Below are 18746 nucleotides of genomic sequence, written 5' to 3'. Positions count from 1 at the left end.
TCTGTATCCTTGACAGGGGTAACTAATACCTAGATAGAACAGGACTGGGTGCCTCGTCTCTGTCTCCTTGACAGGGTAACTAATACCTAGATATAACAGGACTGGGTGCCTCTCCTCTGTCTCATTGACAGGGGTAACCCTAGATATAACAGGACTGGGTGCCTCGTCTCTGTCTCCTTGACAGGGGTAACTAATACCTAGATATAACAGGACTGGGTGCCTCGTCTCTGTCTCCTTGACAGGGGTAACTAATACCTAGATAGAACAGGACTGGGTGCCTCGTCTCTGTCTCCTTGACAGGGGTAACTAATACCTAGATAGAACAGGACTGGGTGCCTCTCCTCTGTCTCCTTGACAGGGGTAACTAATACCTAGATAGAACAGGACTGGGTGCCTCTCCTCTGTCTCCTTGACAGGGGTAACTAATACCTAGATAGAACAGGACTGGGTGCCTCGTCTCTGTCTCCTTGACAGGGGTAACTAATACCTAGATAGAACAGGACTGGGTGCCTCGTCTCTGTCTCCTTGACAGGGGTAACTAATACCTAGATATAACAGGACTGGGTGCCTCGTCTCTGTCTCCTTGACAGGGGTAACTAATACCTAGATAGAACAGGACTGGGTGCCTCGTCTCTGTATCCTTGACAGGGGTAACTAATACCTAGATAGAACAGGACTGGGTGCCTCGTCTCTGTCTCCTTGACAGGGGTAACTAATACCTAGATATAACAGGACTGGGTGCCTCGTCTCTGTCTCCTTGACAGGGGTAACTAATACCTAGATATAACAGGACTGGGTGCCTCGTCTCTGTCTCCTTGACAGGGGTAACTAATACCTAGATAGAACAGGACTGGGTGCCTCGTCTCTGTCTCCTTGACAGGGGTAACTAATACCTAGATAGAACAGGACGGTTGCTTTGGGGAGAGAATCATAATCACTGATTAGTGCATAACCCAATTCCTCTCATCTTCCTCTCAGCATAATTACCAGATCTGTATCCCAAATGGAACCCTATTCTCTATGTAGTGTCCTAGTTTTGACCAGGGCCCATAGGGAATAGGTGCCAATTGGGCCGCAGCCCAAGGTAAACATATGTGTTGGTTGCGTAAGGCCTGGCAAAACGAGGGCAGAGACAGAATGTGGGTTAATTAGTTAGAGCCCTGGTGGTAAACAGATTGCAGCGTCGCCTTGGTAACGTGTGTGTGTGTATTTGTGTGCTCCACACAACTTGTAGCTACTGCTACCCCTCTACCCCTCTACCCCTCTATCCCTCTACCCCTCTACCCCTCCCCCAGCTGAGAATTCCCTCTCTCTGTGTAAAGTCGTGAACAGCCGTTTGGTTGTGTGTATGTGTATTTGTGTACTGTTACCTCTCTACCCCTCCCCACCCAGCTGAGAATTCCCTCTCTCTGTGTAAAGTCTAGTTTCCATTTTGGGGGATATAATTGAAGAACCTTGTCCGCTGCCTCCCACAATGAGATGACATCATCCGTTAGTTAGCCAGCGACTCGTCAAGCTGGCCCACTTCAGTTGAGAGGTTCAATCACAGTTTATACGTGTGTCCTAACGATTGTGTGTGTGACGTCTCGTGGTGTTTTTTATTATGTGGGGTAATGGCCCCTTGGGGGTCGTACCACAGAACACGGAGCCTGGCCACTGAACACCGGAACACGGAGCCTGGCCACTGAACACCGGAACACGGAGCCTGGCCACTGAACACCGGAACACGGAGCCTGGCCACTGAACACCGGAACACGGAGCCTGGTCACTGAACACCGGAACACGGAGCCTGGCCACTGAACACCGGAACACGGAGCCTGGTCACTGAACACCGGAACACGGAGCCTGGCCACTGAACACCGGAACACGGAGCCTGGTCACTGAACACCGGAACACGGAGCCTGGCCACTGAACACCGGAACACGGAGCCTGGCCACTGAACACCGGAACACGGAGCCTGGCCACTGAACACGGAACACGGAGCCTGGCCACTGAACATCGGAACACCGGAACACGGAGCCTGGCCACTGAACACCGGAACACGGAGCCCTGGCCACTGAACATCGGAACACGGAGCCTGGCCACTGAACACGGAACACGGAGCCTGGCCACTGAACATCGGAACACAGCAGGAGCCTGGCCACTGAACATCGGAACACGGAGCCTGGCCACTGAACATCGGAACACGGAGCAGGGAGCCTGGCCACTGAACACGGAACACGGAGCCTGGCCACTGAACATCGGAACACGGAGCCGGGAGCCTGGCCACTGAACACGGAACACGGAGCCTGGCAACTGAACATCGGAACACGGAGCAGGGAGCCTGGCCACTGAACATCGGAACACGGAGCAGGGAGCCTGGCCACTGAACACGGAACACGGAGCCTGGCAACTGAACATCGGAACACGGAGCAGGGAGCCTGGCCACTGAACATCGGAACACGGAGCCTGGCCACTGAACATCGGAACACGGAGCCTGGCCACTGAACATTGGCCACTGAACACAACACGGAGCCTGGCCACTGAACATTGGAACACAGAGCCTGGCTACTGAACAATACATTATCTGCATTGATCTAGAGAATTGGAAGTATGCAGATGAGCTTATGCAGGGTCCCATCCCCCTTCCAGCCCAGAGCTGAGTGACCACAGAGCCCGGTCATAAACCACTGATTAATATCCACTGCATCAAACACAATATACTATACTGCAGAAATACATACATTTATATGTGACTCTGCCATAGTGTTGTTTAGTGGAGTGGTGTGGAGAGCAACATTCATAGTGTAGTTTAGTAGAGTGGTGTGGAGAGCAACATTCATAGTGTAGTTTAGTGGAGTGGTGTGCAGAGCAACATTCATAGTGTTGTTTAGTGGAGTGGTGTGGAGAGCAACATTCATAGTGTAGTTTAGTAGAGTGGTGTGGAGAGCAACATTCATAGTGTAGTTTAGTGGAGTGGTGGGCAGAGCAACATTCATAGTGTAGTTTAGTATAGTGGTGTGGAGAGCAACATTCATAGTGTAGTTTAGTGGAGTGGTGTGCAGAGCAACATTCATAGTGTTGTTTAGTGCAACATTCATAGTGTAGTTTAGTAGAGTGGTGTGGAGAGCAACATTCATAGTGTAGTTTAGTGGAGTGGTGGGCAGAGCAACATTCATAGTGTAGTTTAGTATAGTGGTGTGGAGAGCAACATTCATAGTGTAGTTTAGTGGAGTGGTGTGCAGAGCAACATTCATAGTGTAGTTTAGTGGTGTTGTGTGGAGAGCAACATTCATAGTGTAGTTTAGTGGAGTGGTGTGGAGAGCAACATTCATAGTGTAGTTTAGTGGAGTTGTGTGCAGAGCAACATTCATAGTGTAGTTTAGTGGAGTGGTGTGGAGAGCAACATTCATAGTGTAGTTTAGTGGAGTTGTGTGCAGAGCAACATTCATAGTGGAGTTTAGTGGAGTTGTGTGCAGAGCAACATTCATAGTGTAGTTTAGTGGAGTGGTGTGGAGAGCAACATTCATAGTGTAGTTTAGTGGAGTTGTGTGCAGAGCAACATTCATAGTGTAGTTTAGTGGAGTGGTGTGCAGAGCAACATTCATAGTGTAGTTTAGTGGAGTGGTGTGGAGAGCAACATTCATAGTGTAGTTTAGTGGAGTGGTGTGCAGAGCAACGTTCATAGTGTAGTTTAGTGGAGTGGTGTGCAGAGCAACGTTCATAGTGTAGTTTAGTGGAGTGGTGTGGAGAGCAACATTCATAGTGTAGTTTAGTGGAGTGGTGTGGTGTGCAGAGCAACGTTCATAGTGTAGTTTAGTGGAGTGGTGTGGAGAGCAACATTCATAGTGTAATTTAGTGGAGTGGTGTGGAGAGCAACATTCATAGTGTAGTTTAGTGGTGTGGAGAGCAACATTCATAGTGTAGTTTAGTGGTGTGGAGAGCAACATTCATAGTGTAGTTTAGTGGAGTGGTGTGCAGAGCAACATTCATAGTGTAGTTTAGTGGAGTGGTGTGGAGAGCAACATTCATAGTGTAGTTTAGTGGAGTGGTGTGCAGAGCAACATTCATAGTGTAGTTTAGTGGAGTGGTGTGCAGAGCAACATTCATAGTGTAGTTTAGTGGAGTGGTGTGGAGAGCAACATTCATAGTGTAGTTTAGTGGAGTGGTGTGCAGAGCAACATTCATAGTGTAGTTTAGTGGAGTGGTGTGGAGAGCAACATTCATAGTGTAGTTTAGTGGAGTGGTGTGGAGAGCAACATTCATAGTGTAGTTTAGTGGAGTGGTGTGGAGAGCAACATTCATAGTGTAGTTTAGTGGAGTGGTGTGGAGAGCAACATTCATAGTGTAGTTTAGTGGAGTGGTGTGCAGAGCAACATTCATAGTGTAGTTTAGTGGAGTGGTGTGGAGAGCAACATTCATAGTGTAGTTTAGTGGAGTGGTGTGGAGAGCAACATTCATAGTGTAGTTTAGTGGAGTGGTGTGGAGAGCAACATTCATAGTGTAGTTTAGTGGAGTGGTGTGCAGAGCAACATTCATAGTGTAGTTTAGTGTAGTGGTGTGGAGAGCAACATTCATAGTGTAGTTTAGTGGAGTGGTGTGGAGAGCAACATTCATAGTGTAGTTTAGTGGAGTGGTGTGGAGAGCAACACTGAGACAATAAAGTTGTGTCGCATGTTGTATTTTTCAGATAATTTACCTGTGAGCAGGTTGATTGGTTGATTGATGTATTTACCTGTGAGCAGGTTGATTGGTTGATTGATGTAATTACCTGTGAGCAGGTTGATTGATGTATTTACCAGTGAGCAGGTTGATTGGTTGATTGATGTATTTACCTGTGAGCAGGTTGATTGATGTATTTACCTGTGAGCAGGTTGATTGGTTGATTGATGTATTTACCAGTGAGCAGGTTGATTGGTTGATTGATGTATTTACCTGTGAGCAGGTTGATTGGTTGATTGATGTATTTACCTGTGAGCAGGTTGATTGGTTGATTGATGTATTTACCTGTGAGCAGGTTGATTGGTTGATTGATGTATTTACCTGTGAGCAGGTTGATTGGTTGATTGATGTATTTACCTGTGAGCAGGTTGATTGGTTGATTGATGTATTTACCTGTGAGCAGGTTGATTGATGTATTTACCTGTGAGCAGGTTGATTGGTTGATTGATGTAATTACCTGTGAGCAGGTTGATTGATGTATTTACCTGTGAGCAGGTTGATTGGTTGATTGATGTAATTACCTGTGAGCAGGTTGATTGGTTGATTGATGTATTTACCTGTGAGCAGGTTGATTGATGTATTTACCTGTGAGCAGGTTGATTGGTTGATTGATGTATTTACCTGTGAGCAGGTTGATTGATGTATTTACCTGTGAGCAGGTTGATTGGTTGATTGATGTAATTACCTGTGAGCAGGTTGATTGGTTGATTGATGTATTTACCTGTGAGCAGGTTGATTGATGTATTTACCTGTGAGCAGGTTGATTGGTTGATTGATGTATTTACCTGTGAGCAGGTTGATTGGTTGATTGATGTATTTACCTGTGAGCAGGTTGATTGGTTGATTGATGTATTTACCTGTGAGCAGGTTGATTGATGTATTTACCTGTGAGCAGGTTGATTGGTTGATTGATGTAATTACCTGTGAGCAGGTTGATTGGTTGATTGATGTATTTACCTGTGAGCAGGTTGATTGGTTGATTGATGTATTTACCTGTGAGCAGGTTGATTGATGTATTTACCTGTGAGCAGGTTGATTGGTTGATTGATGTATTTACCTGTGAGCAGGTTGATTGGTTGATTGATGTATTTACCAGTGAGCAGGTTGATTGATGTATTTACCTGTGAGCAGGTTGATTGGTTGATTGATGTATTTACCTGTGAGCAGGTTGATTGGTTGATTGATGTATTTACCTGTGAGCAGGTTGATTGGTTGATTGATGTAATTACCTGTGAGCAGGTTGATTGGTTGATTGATGTATTTACCTGTGAGCAGGTTGATTGATGTATTTACCTGTGAGCAGGTTGATTGGTTGATTGATGTATTTACCTGTGAGCAGGTTGATTGATGTATTTACCTGTGAGCAGGTTGATTGGTTGATTGATGTAATTACCTGTGAGCAGGTTGATTGGTTGATTGATGTATTTACCTGTGAGCAGGTTGATTGATGTATTTACCTGTGAGCAGGTTGATTGGTTGATTGATGTATTTACCTGTGAGCAGGTTGATTGGTTGATTGATGTATTTACCTGTGAGCAGGTTGATTGATGTATTTACCTGTGAGCAGGTTGATTGGTTGATTGATGTATTTACCTGTGAGCAGGTTGATTGATGTATTTACCTGTGAGCAGGTTGATTGGTTGATTGATGTATTTACCTGTGAGCAGGTTGATTGGTTGATTGATGTATTTACCTGTGAGCAGGTTGATTGGTTGATTGATGTATTTACCTGTGAGCAGGTTGATTGATGTTTTACCTGTGAGCAGGTTGATTGTATTGATGTATTTACCTGTGAGCAGGTTGATTGGTTGATTGATGTATTTACCTGTGAGCAGGTTGATTGGTTGATTGATGTATTTACCTGTGAGCAGGTTGATTGATGTATTTACCTGTGAGCAGGTTGATTGGTTGATTGATGTATTTACCTGTGAGCAGGTTGATTGGTTGATTGATGTATTTACCTGTGAGCAGGTTGATTGATGTATTTACCTGTGAGCAGGTTGATTGATGTATTTACCTGTGAGCAGGTTGATTGATGTATTTACCTGTGAGCAGGTTGATTGATGTATTTACCTGTGAGCAGGTTGATTGATGTATTTACCTGTGAGCAGGTTGATTGGTTGATTGATGTATTTACCTGTGAGCAGGTTGATTGGTTGATTGATGTAATTACCTGTGAGCAGGTTGATTGATGTATTTACCTGTGAGCAGGTTGATTGGTTGATTGATGTATTTACCTGTGAGCAGGTTGATTGATGTATTTACCTGTGAGCAGTTTGATTGGTTGATTGATGTATTTACCTGTGAGCAGGTTGATTGATGTATTTACCTGTGAGCAGGTTGATTGGTTGATTGATGTATTTACCTGTGAGCAGTTTGATTGGTTGATTGATGTATTTACCTGTGAGCAGGTTGATTGATGTATTTACCAGTGAGCAGGTTGATTGGTTGATTGATGTATTTACCAGTGAGCAGGTTGATTGATGTATTTACCTGTGAGCAGGTTGATTGGTTGATTGATGTATTTACCTGTGAGCAGGTTGATTGGTTGATTGATGTATTTACCTGTGAGCAGGTTGATTGGTTGATTGATGTAATTACCTGTGAGCCACGCTGCCCTTCTTGATGTCGGAGATGATGAGAGCGTCCCCAGGTTTCCTACTGGATGGAGCTAGGAGCAGAGGAAGAAAGGATGGAGGTATGAGAGAGAGAGAGAGCAACAAAACCACAGGCTTAAATCAATAACAAAACCACAGGCTTAAATCAATAACAAAACCACAGGCTTATACCATTAACAAAACCACAGGCTTATACCATTAACAAAACCACAGGCTTTTATCATTAACAAAACCACAGGCTTTTATCATTAACAAAACCACAGGCTTATATCATTAACAAAACCACAGGCTTATATCATTAACAAAACCACAGGCTTTTATCATTAACAAAACCACAGGCTTTTATCATTAACAAAACCACAGGCTTATACCATTAACAAAACCACAGGCTTTTATCATTAACAAAACCACAGGCTTTTATCATTAACAAAACCACAGGCTTTTATCATTAACAAAACCACAGGCTTATACCATTAACAAAACCACAGGCTTATACCATTAACAAAACCACAGGCTTAAATCATTAACAAAACCACAGGCTTTTATCATTAACAAAACCACAGGCTTTTATCAGTAACAAAACCACAGGCTTATACCATTAACAAAACCACAGGCTTAAATCATTAACAAAACCACAGGCTTTAATCATTAACAAAACCACAGGCTTTTATCATTAACAAAACCACAGGCTTTTACCATTAACAAAACCACAGGCTTATACCATTAACAAAACCACAGGCTTTTATCATTAACAAAACCACAGGCTTTTATCATTAACAAAACCACAGGCTTTTATCAGTAACAAAACCACAGGCTTATACCATTAACAAAACCACAGGCTTAAATGATTAACAAAACCACAGGCTTAAATGATTAACAAAACCACAGGCTTTTATCATTAACAAAACCACAGGCTTTTATCATTAACAAAACCACAGGCTTTTATCATTAACAAAACCAACTTGTGAAAATGGCGTCTCATTCATTTCTTTGGTTGCATTTACACAGGCAACCCAATTCTGATATTTTTTTCAGATCAGCTCTGAAATTGAGATCTGATGTGATTGGTCAAAAGAGCAATTAGCGGAAAAAAATCTCAGAATTGGGCTGCCTGTGTAAATGCAGCCTTTAAAGTTGATGAAAAGCGTATCAGCACAAAGTATGGTTGGGCTGAGTGCCTTACAAGAAGGGAGGAAGGGTATCTGTTTGAGTAAACAACTTCCCTCCCCTCTTCTCCAACCCATAATACTCCCTGTAGCCCTACTCCTCTCCTTCCTTCCCTCCCTCCCATCTCTTTCCCTCCCCTCTCCTCTCCTCTTTCCCTCCCCTCCTCTCCTCCCATGTACTCCACTCCCCATTATATTCCCTCCCCTCTCCTCCATCTCTTCTCTTCCTTCTCCTTCCTTCCTTCCCCTCCCCTCCTTCTCCCCTCTCCCTCCCTCCCCTCCCTTCTCCTCCCCTCCCTTCTCCTTCCCTCCCCTCTCCACCCCTCCTCCCCTCCTCTCTCCACCCCTACTCTCCTTCTCCTCCCCTCTCCTGCCCTACTCTCCTTCTCCTCCCCTACTCTCTTTCTCCTCCCCTACTCTCCTTCTCCTCCCCTCTCCTACTCCTCCCCTCCCCTCCCCTCCCTCCCCTCCCTTCTCCTCCCCTCTCCTCCCCTCCCCTCCCCTCTCCTGTACTTCACTCTATATTGTAGTCTGCTCAACAGTTTCAGTCCACTTCAGTCCATAAACAACCACACATTACCTCCTCATCTCAGCTGACAAAACCACAGTGCCTGTCGTTACTGCAGCTCTTTACCTGACCTGTCAAATTGCCAACTCCGTCCTATTGTAATTCTGCAGGTGCTCCCTGTGTCTGTCTATATGTCAGAGGAGAGACAGGAGAGATGTCTTTTCTGCCTGCTCTGAAAGAGACACATCTCTGTGGCACCGGGTGTGTTGTGAATGTTAATGTGTGGAATCCAGGGACTGCTTGGTGTGATGTGGAGACGTCAGCGCTGTTGACTGGGTTAACAGTGGAGGGGATAGAGGCATTCTGCAGGGAGTCCACGATTTTAACTGGAGGCACTAGAGTAAGATGGTTACCTGTCCAATGAGCGAGCAGGGAGGTAAAGGGGAAGGGAGGGGCCACCTACAGAACACTAGAGTAAGATGGTTACCTGTCCAATGAGCGAGCAGGGAGGTAAAGGGGAAGGGAGGGGCCACCTACAGAACACTAGAGTAAGACGGTTACTTGTCCAATGAGCGAGCAGGGAGGTAAAGGGGAAGGGAGGGGCCACCTACAGAACACTAGAGTAAGACGGTTACTTGTCCAATGAGCGAGCAGGGAGGTAAAGGTGAGGGGGCGGGGCCACCTACAGAACACTAGAGTAAGACGGTTACTTGTCCAATGAGCGAGCAGGGAGGTAAAGGTGAGGGGGCGGGGCCACCTACAGAACACTAGAGTAAGACGGTTACTTGTCCAATGAGCGAGCAGGGAGGTAAAGGTGAGGGGGCGGGGCCACCTACAGAACACTAGAGTAAGACGGTTACTTGTCCAATGAGCGAGCAGGGAGGTAAAGGTGAGGGGCGGGGCCACCTACAGAACACTAGAGTAAGACGGTTACTTGTCCAATGAGCGAGCAGGGAGGTAAAGGTGAGGGGGCGGGGCCACCTACAGAACACTAGAGTAAGACGGTTACTTGTCCAATGAGCGAGCAGGGAGGTAAAGGTGAGGGGCGGGGCCACCTACAGAACACTAGAGTAAGACGGTTACTTGTCCAATGAGCGAGCAGGGAGGTAAAGGTGAGGGGCGGGGCCCACCTACAGAACACTAGAGTAAGACGGTTACTTGTCCAATGAGCGAGCAGGGAGGTAAAGGGGAAGGGGAGGGGCCACCTAATTATATTTCTATGGCTGAAGAATGAATTATATTTCTATGGCTGTAGAATGAAGAACACTAGAGTAAGACTTGTCCAATGAGCGAGCAGGGAGGTAAAGGGGAAGGGGAGGGGCCACCTACAGAACACTAGAGTAAGACTTGTCCAATGAGCGAGCAGGGAGGTAAAGGGGAAGGGAGGGGCCACCTACAGAACACTAGAGACATCATGTGAGGTATCCACTAAATTAACTAGTGGCACAACACCAAGAAAGTTACGGCCATTTTGCTACTGTTGCGTGTATAGTTTCCTAAGAGAAACCGTGATGTCGACAGTGGTGGAAAATCCTGCAGGCAAGACTGAAGAATTAATTATATTTCTATGGCTACAGAATGAATTATATTTCTATGGCTACAGAATGAATTATATTTCTATGGCTGAAGAATGAATTATATTTCTATGGCTGAAGAATGAATTATATTTCTATGGCTGAAGAATGAATTATATTTCTATGGCTGAAGAATGAATTATATTTCTATGGCTGTAGAATGAATTATATTTCTATGGCTGTAGAATGAATTATATTTCTATGGCTGAAGAATGAATTATATTTCTATGGCTGAAGAATGAATTATATTTCTATGGCTACAGAATTAATTATATTTCTATGGCTGAAGAATGAATTATATTTCTATGGCTGTAGAATGAATTATATTTCTATGGCTGAAGAATGAATTATATTTCTATGGCTGAAGAATGAATTATATTTCTATGGCTGTAGAATGAATTATATTTCTATGGCTGTAGAATGAATTATATTTCTATGGCTGAAGAATGAATTATATTTCTATGGCTGAAGAATGAATTATATTTCTATGGCTGTAGAATGAATTATATTTCTATGGCTGAAGAATGAATTATATTTCTATGGCTGTAGAATGAATTATATTTCTATGGCTGTAGAATTAATTATATTTCTATGGCTGTAGAATGAATTATATTTCTATGGCTGTAGAATGAATTATATTTCTATGGCTGTAGAATGAATTATATTTCCATGGCTGAAGAATGAATTATATTTCTATGGCTGATGGCTGAAGAATGAATTATATTTCTATGGCTACAGAATTAATTATATTTCTATGGCTGAAGAATGAATTATATTTCTATGGCTACAGAATTAATTATATTTCTATGGCTACAGAATTAATTATATTTCTATGGCTGAAGAATGAATTATATTTCTATGGCTGAAGAATGAATTATATTTCTATGGCTGAAGAATGAATTATATTTCTATGGCTGAAGAATGAATTATATTTCTATGGCTGTTGAATGAATTATATTTCTATGGCTGAATAATTAATTATATTTCTATGGCTGTAGAATTAATTATATTTCTATGGCTGTAGAATGAATTATATTTCTATGGCTGAAGAATGAATTATATTTATATGGCTACAGAATGAATTATATTTCTATGGCTACAGAATTAATTATATTTCTATGGCTGAAGAATGAATTATATTTCTATGGCTGAAGAATGAATTATATTTCTATGGCTGAAGAATGAATTATATTTCTATGGCTGAAGAATGAATTATATTTCTATGGCTGAAGAATGAATTATATTTCTATGGCTACAGAATTAATTATATTTCTATGGCTGTAGAATGAATTATATTTCTATGGCTGAAGAATGAATTATATTTCTATGGCTACAGAATAAATTATATTTCTATGGCTACAGAATAAATTATATTTCTATGGCTGAAGAATGAATTATATTTCTATGGCTGAAGAATTATATTTCTATGAATTATATTTCTATGGCTACAGAATTAATTATATTTCTATGGCTGTAGAATGAATTATATTTCTATGGCTGAAGAATGAATTATATTTCTATGGCTACAGAATAAATTATATTTCTATGGCTACAGAATAAATTATATTTCTATGGCTGTAGAATGAATTATATTTCTATGGCTACAGAATTAATTATATTTCTATGGCTGTAGAATGAATTATATTTCTATGGCTGTAGAATGAATTATATTTCTATGGCTGAAGAATGAATTATATTTCTATGGCTGCATTGCAGCCACCAGCCCTCCAGTCCTACAGGAACCAGCCACCAGCCCTCCAGTCTTCCAGGAGCCAGCCACCAGCCCTCCAACCCTGCAGGGACCAGCCACCAGCCCTACAGGAACCAGCCACCAGCCCTCCAGTCCTACAGGAACCAGCCACCAGCCCTCCAGTCTTCCAGGAGCCAGCCACCAGCCCTCCAGTCCTACAGGAACCAGCCACCAACCCTCCAGGAGCCAGCCACCTGCCCTCCAACCCTGCAGGGACCAGCCACCAGCCCTACAGGAACCAGCCACCAGCCCTCCAGTCCTAAAGGGAACCAGCCACCAACCCTGCAGTCTTCCAGGAGCCAGCCACCAGCCCTCCAACCCTGCAGGGACCAGCCACCAGCCCTCCAGTCCTACAGGAACCAGCCACCAGCCCTCCAACCCTGCAGGGACCAGCCACCAGCCCTCCAGTCCTACAGGAACCAGCCACCAACCCTCCAGGAGCCAGCCACCAGCCCTCCAACCCTGCAGGGACCAGCCACCAGCCCTCCAACCCTGCAGGGACCAGCCACCAGCCCTACAGGAACCAGCCACCAGCCCTCCAGTCCTACAGGAACCAGCCACCAGCCCTCCAACCCTGCAGGGACCAGCCACCAGCCCTCCAGTCCTACAGGAACCAGCCACCAACCCTCCAGGAGCCAGCCACCTGCCCTCCAACCCTGCAGGAACCAGCCACTAACCCTCCAGGAGCCAGCCACCTGCCCTCCAACCCTCCAGGAGCCAGCCACCTGCCCTCCAATCCTGCAGGGACCAGCCACCAGCCCTACAGGAACCAGCCACCAGCCCTCCAGTCCTCCAGGAACCAGCCATCAGCCCTCCAGTCCTCCAGGAACCAGCCATCAGCCCTCCAGTCCTCCAGGAACCAGCCACCAGCCCTCCAGTCCTACAGGAACCAGCCACCAGCCCTCCAGTCTGGCAGGAACCAGCCACCAGCCGTCCAGTCCTACAGCAACCAGCCCTCCAGTCCTACAGGAACCCGCCACCAGCCCTCCAGTCCTACAGGAACCAGCCACCAGCCCTCCAGTCTGGCAGGAACCAGCCACCAGCCGTCCAGTCCTACAGCAACCAGCCCTCCAGTCCTACAGGAACCCGCCACCAGCCCTCCAGTCCTACAGGAACCAGCCACCAGCCCTCCAGTCTGGCAGGAACAAGCCACCAGCCCTCCAGTCTGGCAGGAACCAGCCACCAGCCACCAGTCCTACAGGAACCAGCCACCAGCCACCAGTCCTACAGGAACCAGCCACCAGCCACCAGTCCTACAGGAACCAGCCCTCCCGGAACCAGCCACCAGCCCTCCAGGAATCAGCCATCAGCCCTGCAGTCCTGCAGGAGTCAGCCATCAGCCCTCCAGCCCTGAAGGAACCAGCCACCAGCCCTCCAGGAACCAGCCACCAGCCCTCCAGACCAGCAGGTGTCTCCAGTGTACCACGGGTATGTCTACACCGTAGAAACACTGAGGCCAAATGGCATCACTGGGAGTTCACACCATTCCACTTCTGGCATGATATCACGCACAAAATAGGAATTGGACATGATAGATGTTTTCAGATTGTCCATAATATTGTTTGTGTGAACATTTAAACATTCCTAAACTGCAGCACAGTTCATTTTGAATCTGTGCTGCATTTCTACTGCCCTGACAAAAAGAACGTTTAAACACAAGCCTTTAAAAACAGCCTTATCTCTGACCTCTGACCTCTATAGAGACTATAATCTGGCCAATGTCCAAGTGAAGAGGAGTTCAACAAGACAAGATGTGTAGAGAGCTGCAGAGCCCAGCTCGCCTTTACAGGCTCCTTTAATAGATCAACTATCAGCTACACAGAGATACAGACACAGCAGTACAACTCTTAGAGAAGCCATGAAAGCTCCAGGCTGTGTCCTATCCCCCATTTAGTTAACTCCTTTTGACCCTCTGGGCTCCGGTCCCCTATACTGGGAGTAGGGTGTCATTTGGGGCGCACGCCCAGAGTTCCAGCAAAACAAATGTCACATAAAGAAGCTGACACCCCAGAGAGAGTTGTCGAGCCTTCAGAGAGCCTTTGTAGATCCTCAGAGCGCGGTTCGGTTCGCAGGATGCTGTTTCCGTGTTCTCTCACAGACAATAACTCAGCAGAGCATCCCCAGTCTCCTTCCTCTGTTTCCCTTTTATCTCTATGTCTCTGTCTCTCTGTCTCTCTGTCTCTGTCTCTCTGTCTCTCTGTCTCTGTCTCTCTGTATCACAGACAATAACTCAGCAGAGCATCCCCAGTCTCCTTCCTCCATTTCCCTTTTATCTCTCTGTCTCTGTCTCTCTGTATCACAGACAATAACTCAGCAGAGCGTCCCCAGTCTCCTTCCTCCATTTCCCTTTTATCTCTCTCTCTCCCTCCCCCATCTCTCCCTCTCTGCACCGGGGACAGAGGGAGTGTTAGTTTGGCATGAGATGAGGAGAGACACAGAGGACACGCCATGAGATGTCTTCTCTTCTGGAGAAACACAGTCCTCCTTTGATATGGCAGCATGACGGACTTTCTTACAAAAGTAACAGTCGATCCTCTTAAATCCTGTCTTTATGATTCCGGCTGCCTTCAGTACCTCTCACAGACACCCAGTAAAATCTCTCTGATTCTCCTGCTAAACTTTTCCTTTCGAGAGGGACAATCACGTTGATAAAATCACAGAACTCCGGGGTTTGGGGTCAAATCCCTTGCAGATCCCCGGGGAATGGTAATGGGATTTTATTGCTTTTCAAAGAGCTTGTGATTTTAGAAACAAGTGGAGGTTTTAGATTGAGGCTTAGAGAGAACCTGGACAAGTTGCAGGGAAACTATTGGGGAAGTAAGCAGTATATATCATCTGGAGAAACCGTCAGCCTGACTGAGGGTACGCCCAGCGTGGTACGGGTTTGACCGGGGCAGGCCGCCATTTTAAATAAGAATTTGTTCTTAACTGACTTGCCTAGTTAGATAAATGTTAACTGACTTGCCTAGTTAATTAAAGGTTCACTGTAAAAAATAAAAAAAATAAAAAGTAAATAATTGAAAAAAATGGTGTGTCAGTTTGATACCAGCAGAGTCCCTCTATAACAAGGTGAAGTAATGTCAGTTTGATACCAGCAGAGCCCCTCTATAACAAGGTGGCTGGAGAAGTAATGTCAGTTTGATACCAGCAGAGCCCCTCTATAACAAGGTGGCTGGGAAAGTAATGTCAGTTTGATACCAGCAGAGCCCCTCTATAACAAGGTGGCTGGGAAAGTAATGTCAGTTTGATACCAGCAGAGCCCCTCTATAACAAGGTGGCTGGGAAAGTAATGTCAGTTTGATACCAGCAGAGCCCCTCTATAACAAGGTCTGGAGAAGTAATGCCAGTTTGATACCAGCAGAGCCCCTCTATAACAAGGTGGCTGGAGAAGTAATGTCAGTTTGATACCAGCAGAGCCCCTCTATAACAAGGTGGCTGGGAAAGTAATGTCAGTTTGATACCAGCAGAGTCCCTCTATAACAAGGTGAAGTAATGTCAGTTTGATACCAGCAGAGCCCCTCTATAACAAGGTGTCTGGAGAAGTAATGTCAGTTTGATACCAGCAGAGCCCCTCTATAACAAGGTGGCTGGAGAAGTAATGTCAGTTTGATACCAGCAGAGTCCCTCTATAACAAGGTGAAGTAATGTCAGTTTGATACCAGCAGAGTCCCTCTATAACAAGGTGAAGTAATGTCAGTTTGATACCAGCAGAGCCCCTCTATAACAAGGTGGCTGGGAAAGTAATGTCAGTTTGATACCAGCAGAGCCCCTCTGCTATAACAAGGTGGCTGGAGAATAACAAGTAATGTCAGTTTGATACCAGCAGAGCCCCTCTATAACAAGGTGAAGTAATGTCAGTTTGATACCAGCAGAGCCCCTCTATAACAAGGTGTCTGGAGAAGTAATGTCAGTTTGATACCAGCAGAGCCTCTCTGCTACAAGGTGGCTGGAGAAGTAATGTCAGTTTGATACCAGCAGAGTCCCTCTATAACAAGGTGAAGTAATGTCAGTTTGATACCAGCAGAGTCCCTCTATAACAAGGTGAAGTAATGTCAGTTTGATACCAGCAGAGCCCCTCTATAACAAGGTGTCTGGAGAAGCTGAGTGGGCAACATCCTCCTCCCCTCTATAACATCCTCCTCCCCTCTATAACATCCTCCTCCCCTCTACAACATCCTCCTCCCCTCTACAACATCCTCATCCCCTCTATAACATCCTCCTCCCCTCTATAACATCCTCCTCCCTCTATAACATCCTCCTCCCTTCTATAACATCCTCCTCCCCTCTATAACATCCTCCTCCCCTCTATAACATCCTCCTCCCCTCTATAACATCCTCCTCCCCTCTATTAACATCCTCCTCCCCTCTATAACATCCTCCTCCCCTCTACAACATCCTCCTCCCCTCTATAACATCCTCCTCCCCTCTATAACATCCTCCTCCCCTCTACAACATCCTCCTCCCCTCTATAACATCATCCTCCCCTCTATAACATCCTCCTCCCCTCTATAACATCCTCCTCCCCTCTATTAACATCCTCCTCCCCTCTATAACATCCTCCTCCCCTCTATTAACATCCTCCTCCCCTCTATAACATCCTCCTCCCCTCTATAACATCCTCCTCCCCTCTACAACATCCTCCTCCCCTCTATAACATCCTCCTCCCCTCTATAACATCCTCCTCCCCTCTATAACATCCTCCTCCCCTCTATAACATCCTCCTCCCCTCTATAACATCCTCCTCCCCTCTATAACATCCTCCTCCCCTCTATAACATCCTCCTCCCCTCTATAACATCCTCCTCCCCTCTATAACATCCTCCTCCCCTCTATAACATCCTCCTCCCCTCTATAACATCCTCCTCCCCTCTATAACATCCTCCTCCCCTCAAAGTTGCCAAAACACAAACATCGTTGAATTTGCCGAGTCAGAAGCAAAACAGGAAAGTTCATAGGAGAGAAGCGGAGCGAGCACTTCAAAAGATAAATAATGACCCGCTTTTCTAAACCCTTCTACATGTGTCTCCTCTCTCCTGGAATCTGACCTCCTCCCTTCTCTGTTCGCCAAGCAAACACAACTCCACAAGAGAGAAAAGTTTCAACTTTAACGACTAATTCTTCGACTTTGGAAGACAAAATGAACGTGAGAAGAATGAGTGTGTTGAAAAGGAGACAAATGCCTGTGTCCCAGAAAAAGGATACCTATGGGCCCTGTACTATATAGTAAAGAGATTGCCATTTTGGGAGGCAATCCTACATTTGTTGAAAAGGAGAACAGTGATTCATGTTGTTATGACAACCCAGTCGAGCGCTGCTTTGACGGAGCGTCTGGCTAAACGTGCACATCCATCGCCGTGGTGACCGAGGAGAGCGTGGTTTAGGGGAACTCCACAGGCAGGCAGCTTCTTGATTGCAGGTTAGAAAAACAAATGGAGTTTTAAACGCCTTTTTCGTCTCTACTGACCTTCTGAAAAGGCAAACGACTGTAAACAAATTACAGGCTGAGGAGACAGAGAGGAGACAGAGTAGGTGTGTGTGCTTGACCAAGCTCTCTCTCTCTCTCTCTCTCTCTCTCTCTCTGTCTCTCTCTCTGTCTCTCTCCATCTCTCTCTCTCTCTCTCTCTGTCTCTCTCTCTCTCTGTCTCTCTCTCTCTCTCTCTCTCTCTCTCTCTCTCTCTCTCTCTCTCTCTGTCTCTCTCTCTGTCTCTCTCTCTCCATCTCTCTCTCTCTCTCTCTCTGTCTCTCTCTCTCCTCTCTCTCTCTCTCTCTCTGTCTCTCTCTCTCTCTCTCTCTGTCTCTCTCTCTCTCTCTGTCTCTCTCTGTCTCTCTCCATCTCTCTCTCTCTCTCTCTCTCTCCCTCTCTCTCTCTCTCTCTCTCTCTCTCTCTCTCTCTCTCTCTCTCCATCTCTCTCTCTCTCTCTCTCTCTCTGTCTCTCTCTCTCTCTCTCTCTCTCTCTGTCTCTCTCTCTCTCTCTCTCTCTCTCTCTCTCTCTCTGTCTCTCTCCATCTCTCTCTCTCTCTCTCTCTCTCTCTCTCTCTCTGTGTGTCTCTCTCTCTCTCTCTCTCTCTCTCTCTGTGTGTGTGTCTCTCTCTCTCTCTCTCTCTGTCTCTCTCTCTCTCTCTCTCTCTCTGTGTGTGTGTCTCTCTGTCTCTCTCCATCTCTCTCTCTCTCTCTGTCTCTCTCTCTCTCTCTCTCTCTCTGTGTGTCTCTCTCTCTCTCTCTCTCTGTGTGTGTGTGTCTCTCTCTCTCTCTCTCTGTGTCTCTCTCTCTCTCTCTCTCTCTCTCTCTCACCTATGATCAGACGTTCATAGCAGCGGTTAAAAGATAAAGATTAGCATGTGGGGAAATCATTATAGAAGATTAAATACTGTGAAATAAGATGACAATATTATCTGGAAAAAATTAAGACTAAAAATAAACTATTCATAA

General features: G+C 45.6%; 1 protein-coding gene across 1 annotated transcript in view; it reads right to left on the bottom strand.

Annotated features, from left to right (window-relative positions):
- LOC127926284 (glutamate receptor-interacting protein 1-like) overlaps nucleotides 1-18746 on the bottom strand; it is a gene marked incomplete at its 5' end in the record, with an annotated part of 82574 nt that overhangs the window by 48079 nt on the left and 15749 nt on the right. The window contains one exon of the mRNA XM_052511683.1: nucleotides 7303-7372. Coding sequence (XP_052367643.1) covers nucleotides 7303-7372 — 70 coding nt within the window. The remainder of the gene's footprint in view (nucleotides 1-7302; nucleotides 7373-18746) is intronic.

This window comes from Oncorhynchus keta, unplaced genomic scaffold (genome assembly GCF_023373465.1).
Source record: "Oncorhynchus keta strain PuntledgeMale-10-30-2019 unplaced genomic scaffold, Oket_V2 Un_contig_7309_pilon_pilon, whole genome shotgun sequence".
NCBI classification, from domain to species: domain Eukaryota; kingdom Metazoa; phylum Chordata; class Actinopteri; order Salmoniformes; family Salmonidae; genus Oncorhynchus; species Oncorhynchus keta.
The sequence above is the reverse complement of the archived record's forward strand: the minus strand, read 5'-3'. Positions and strand labels throughout refer to the sequence as shown.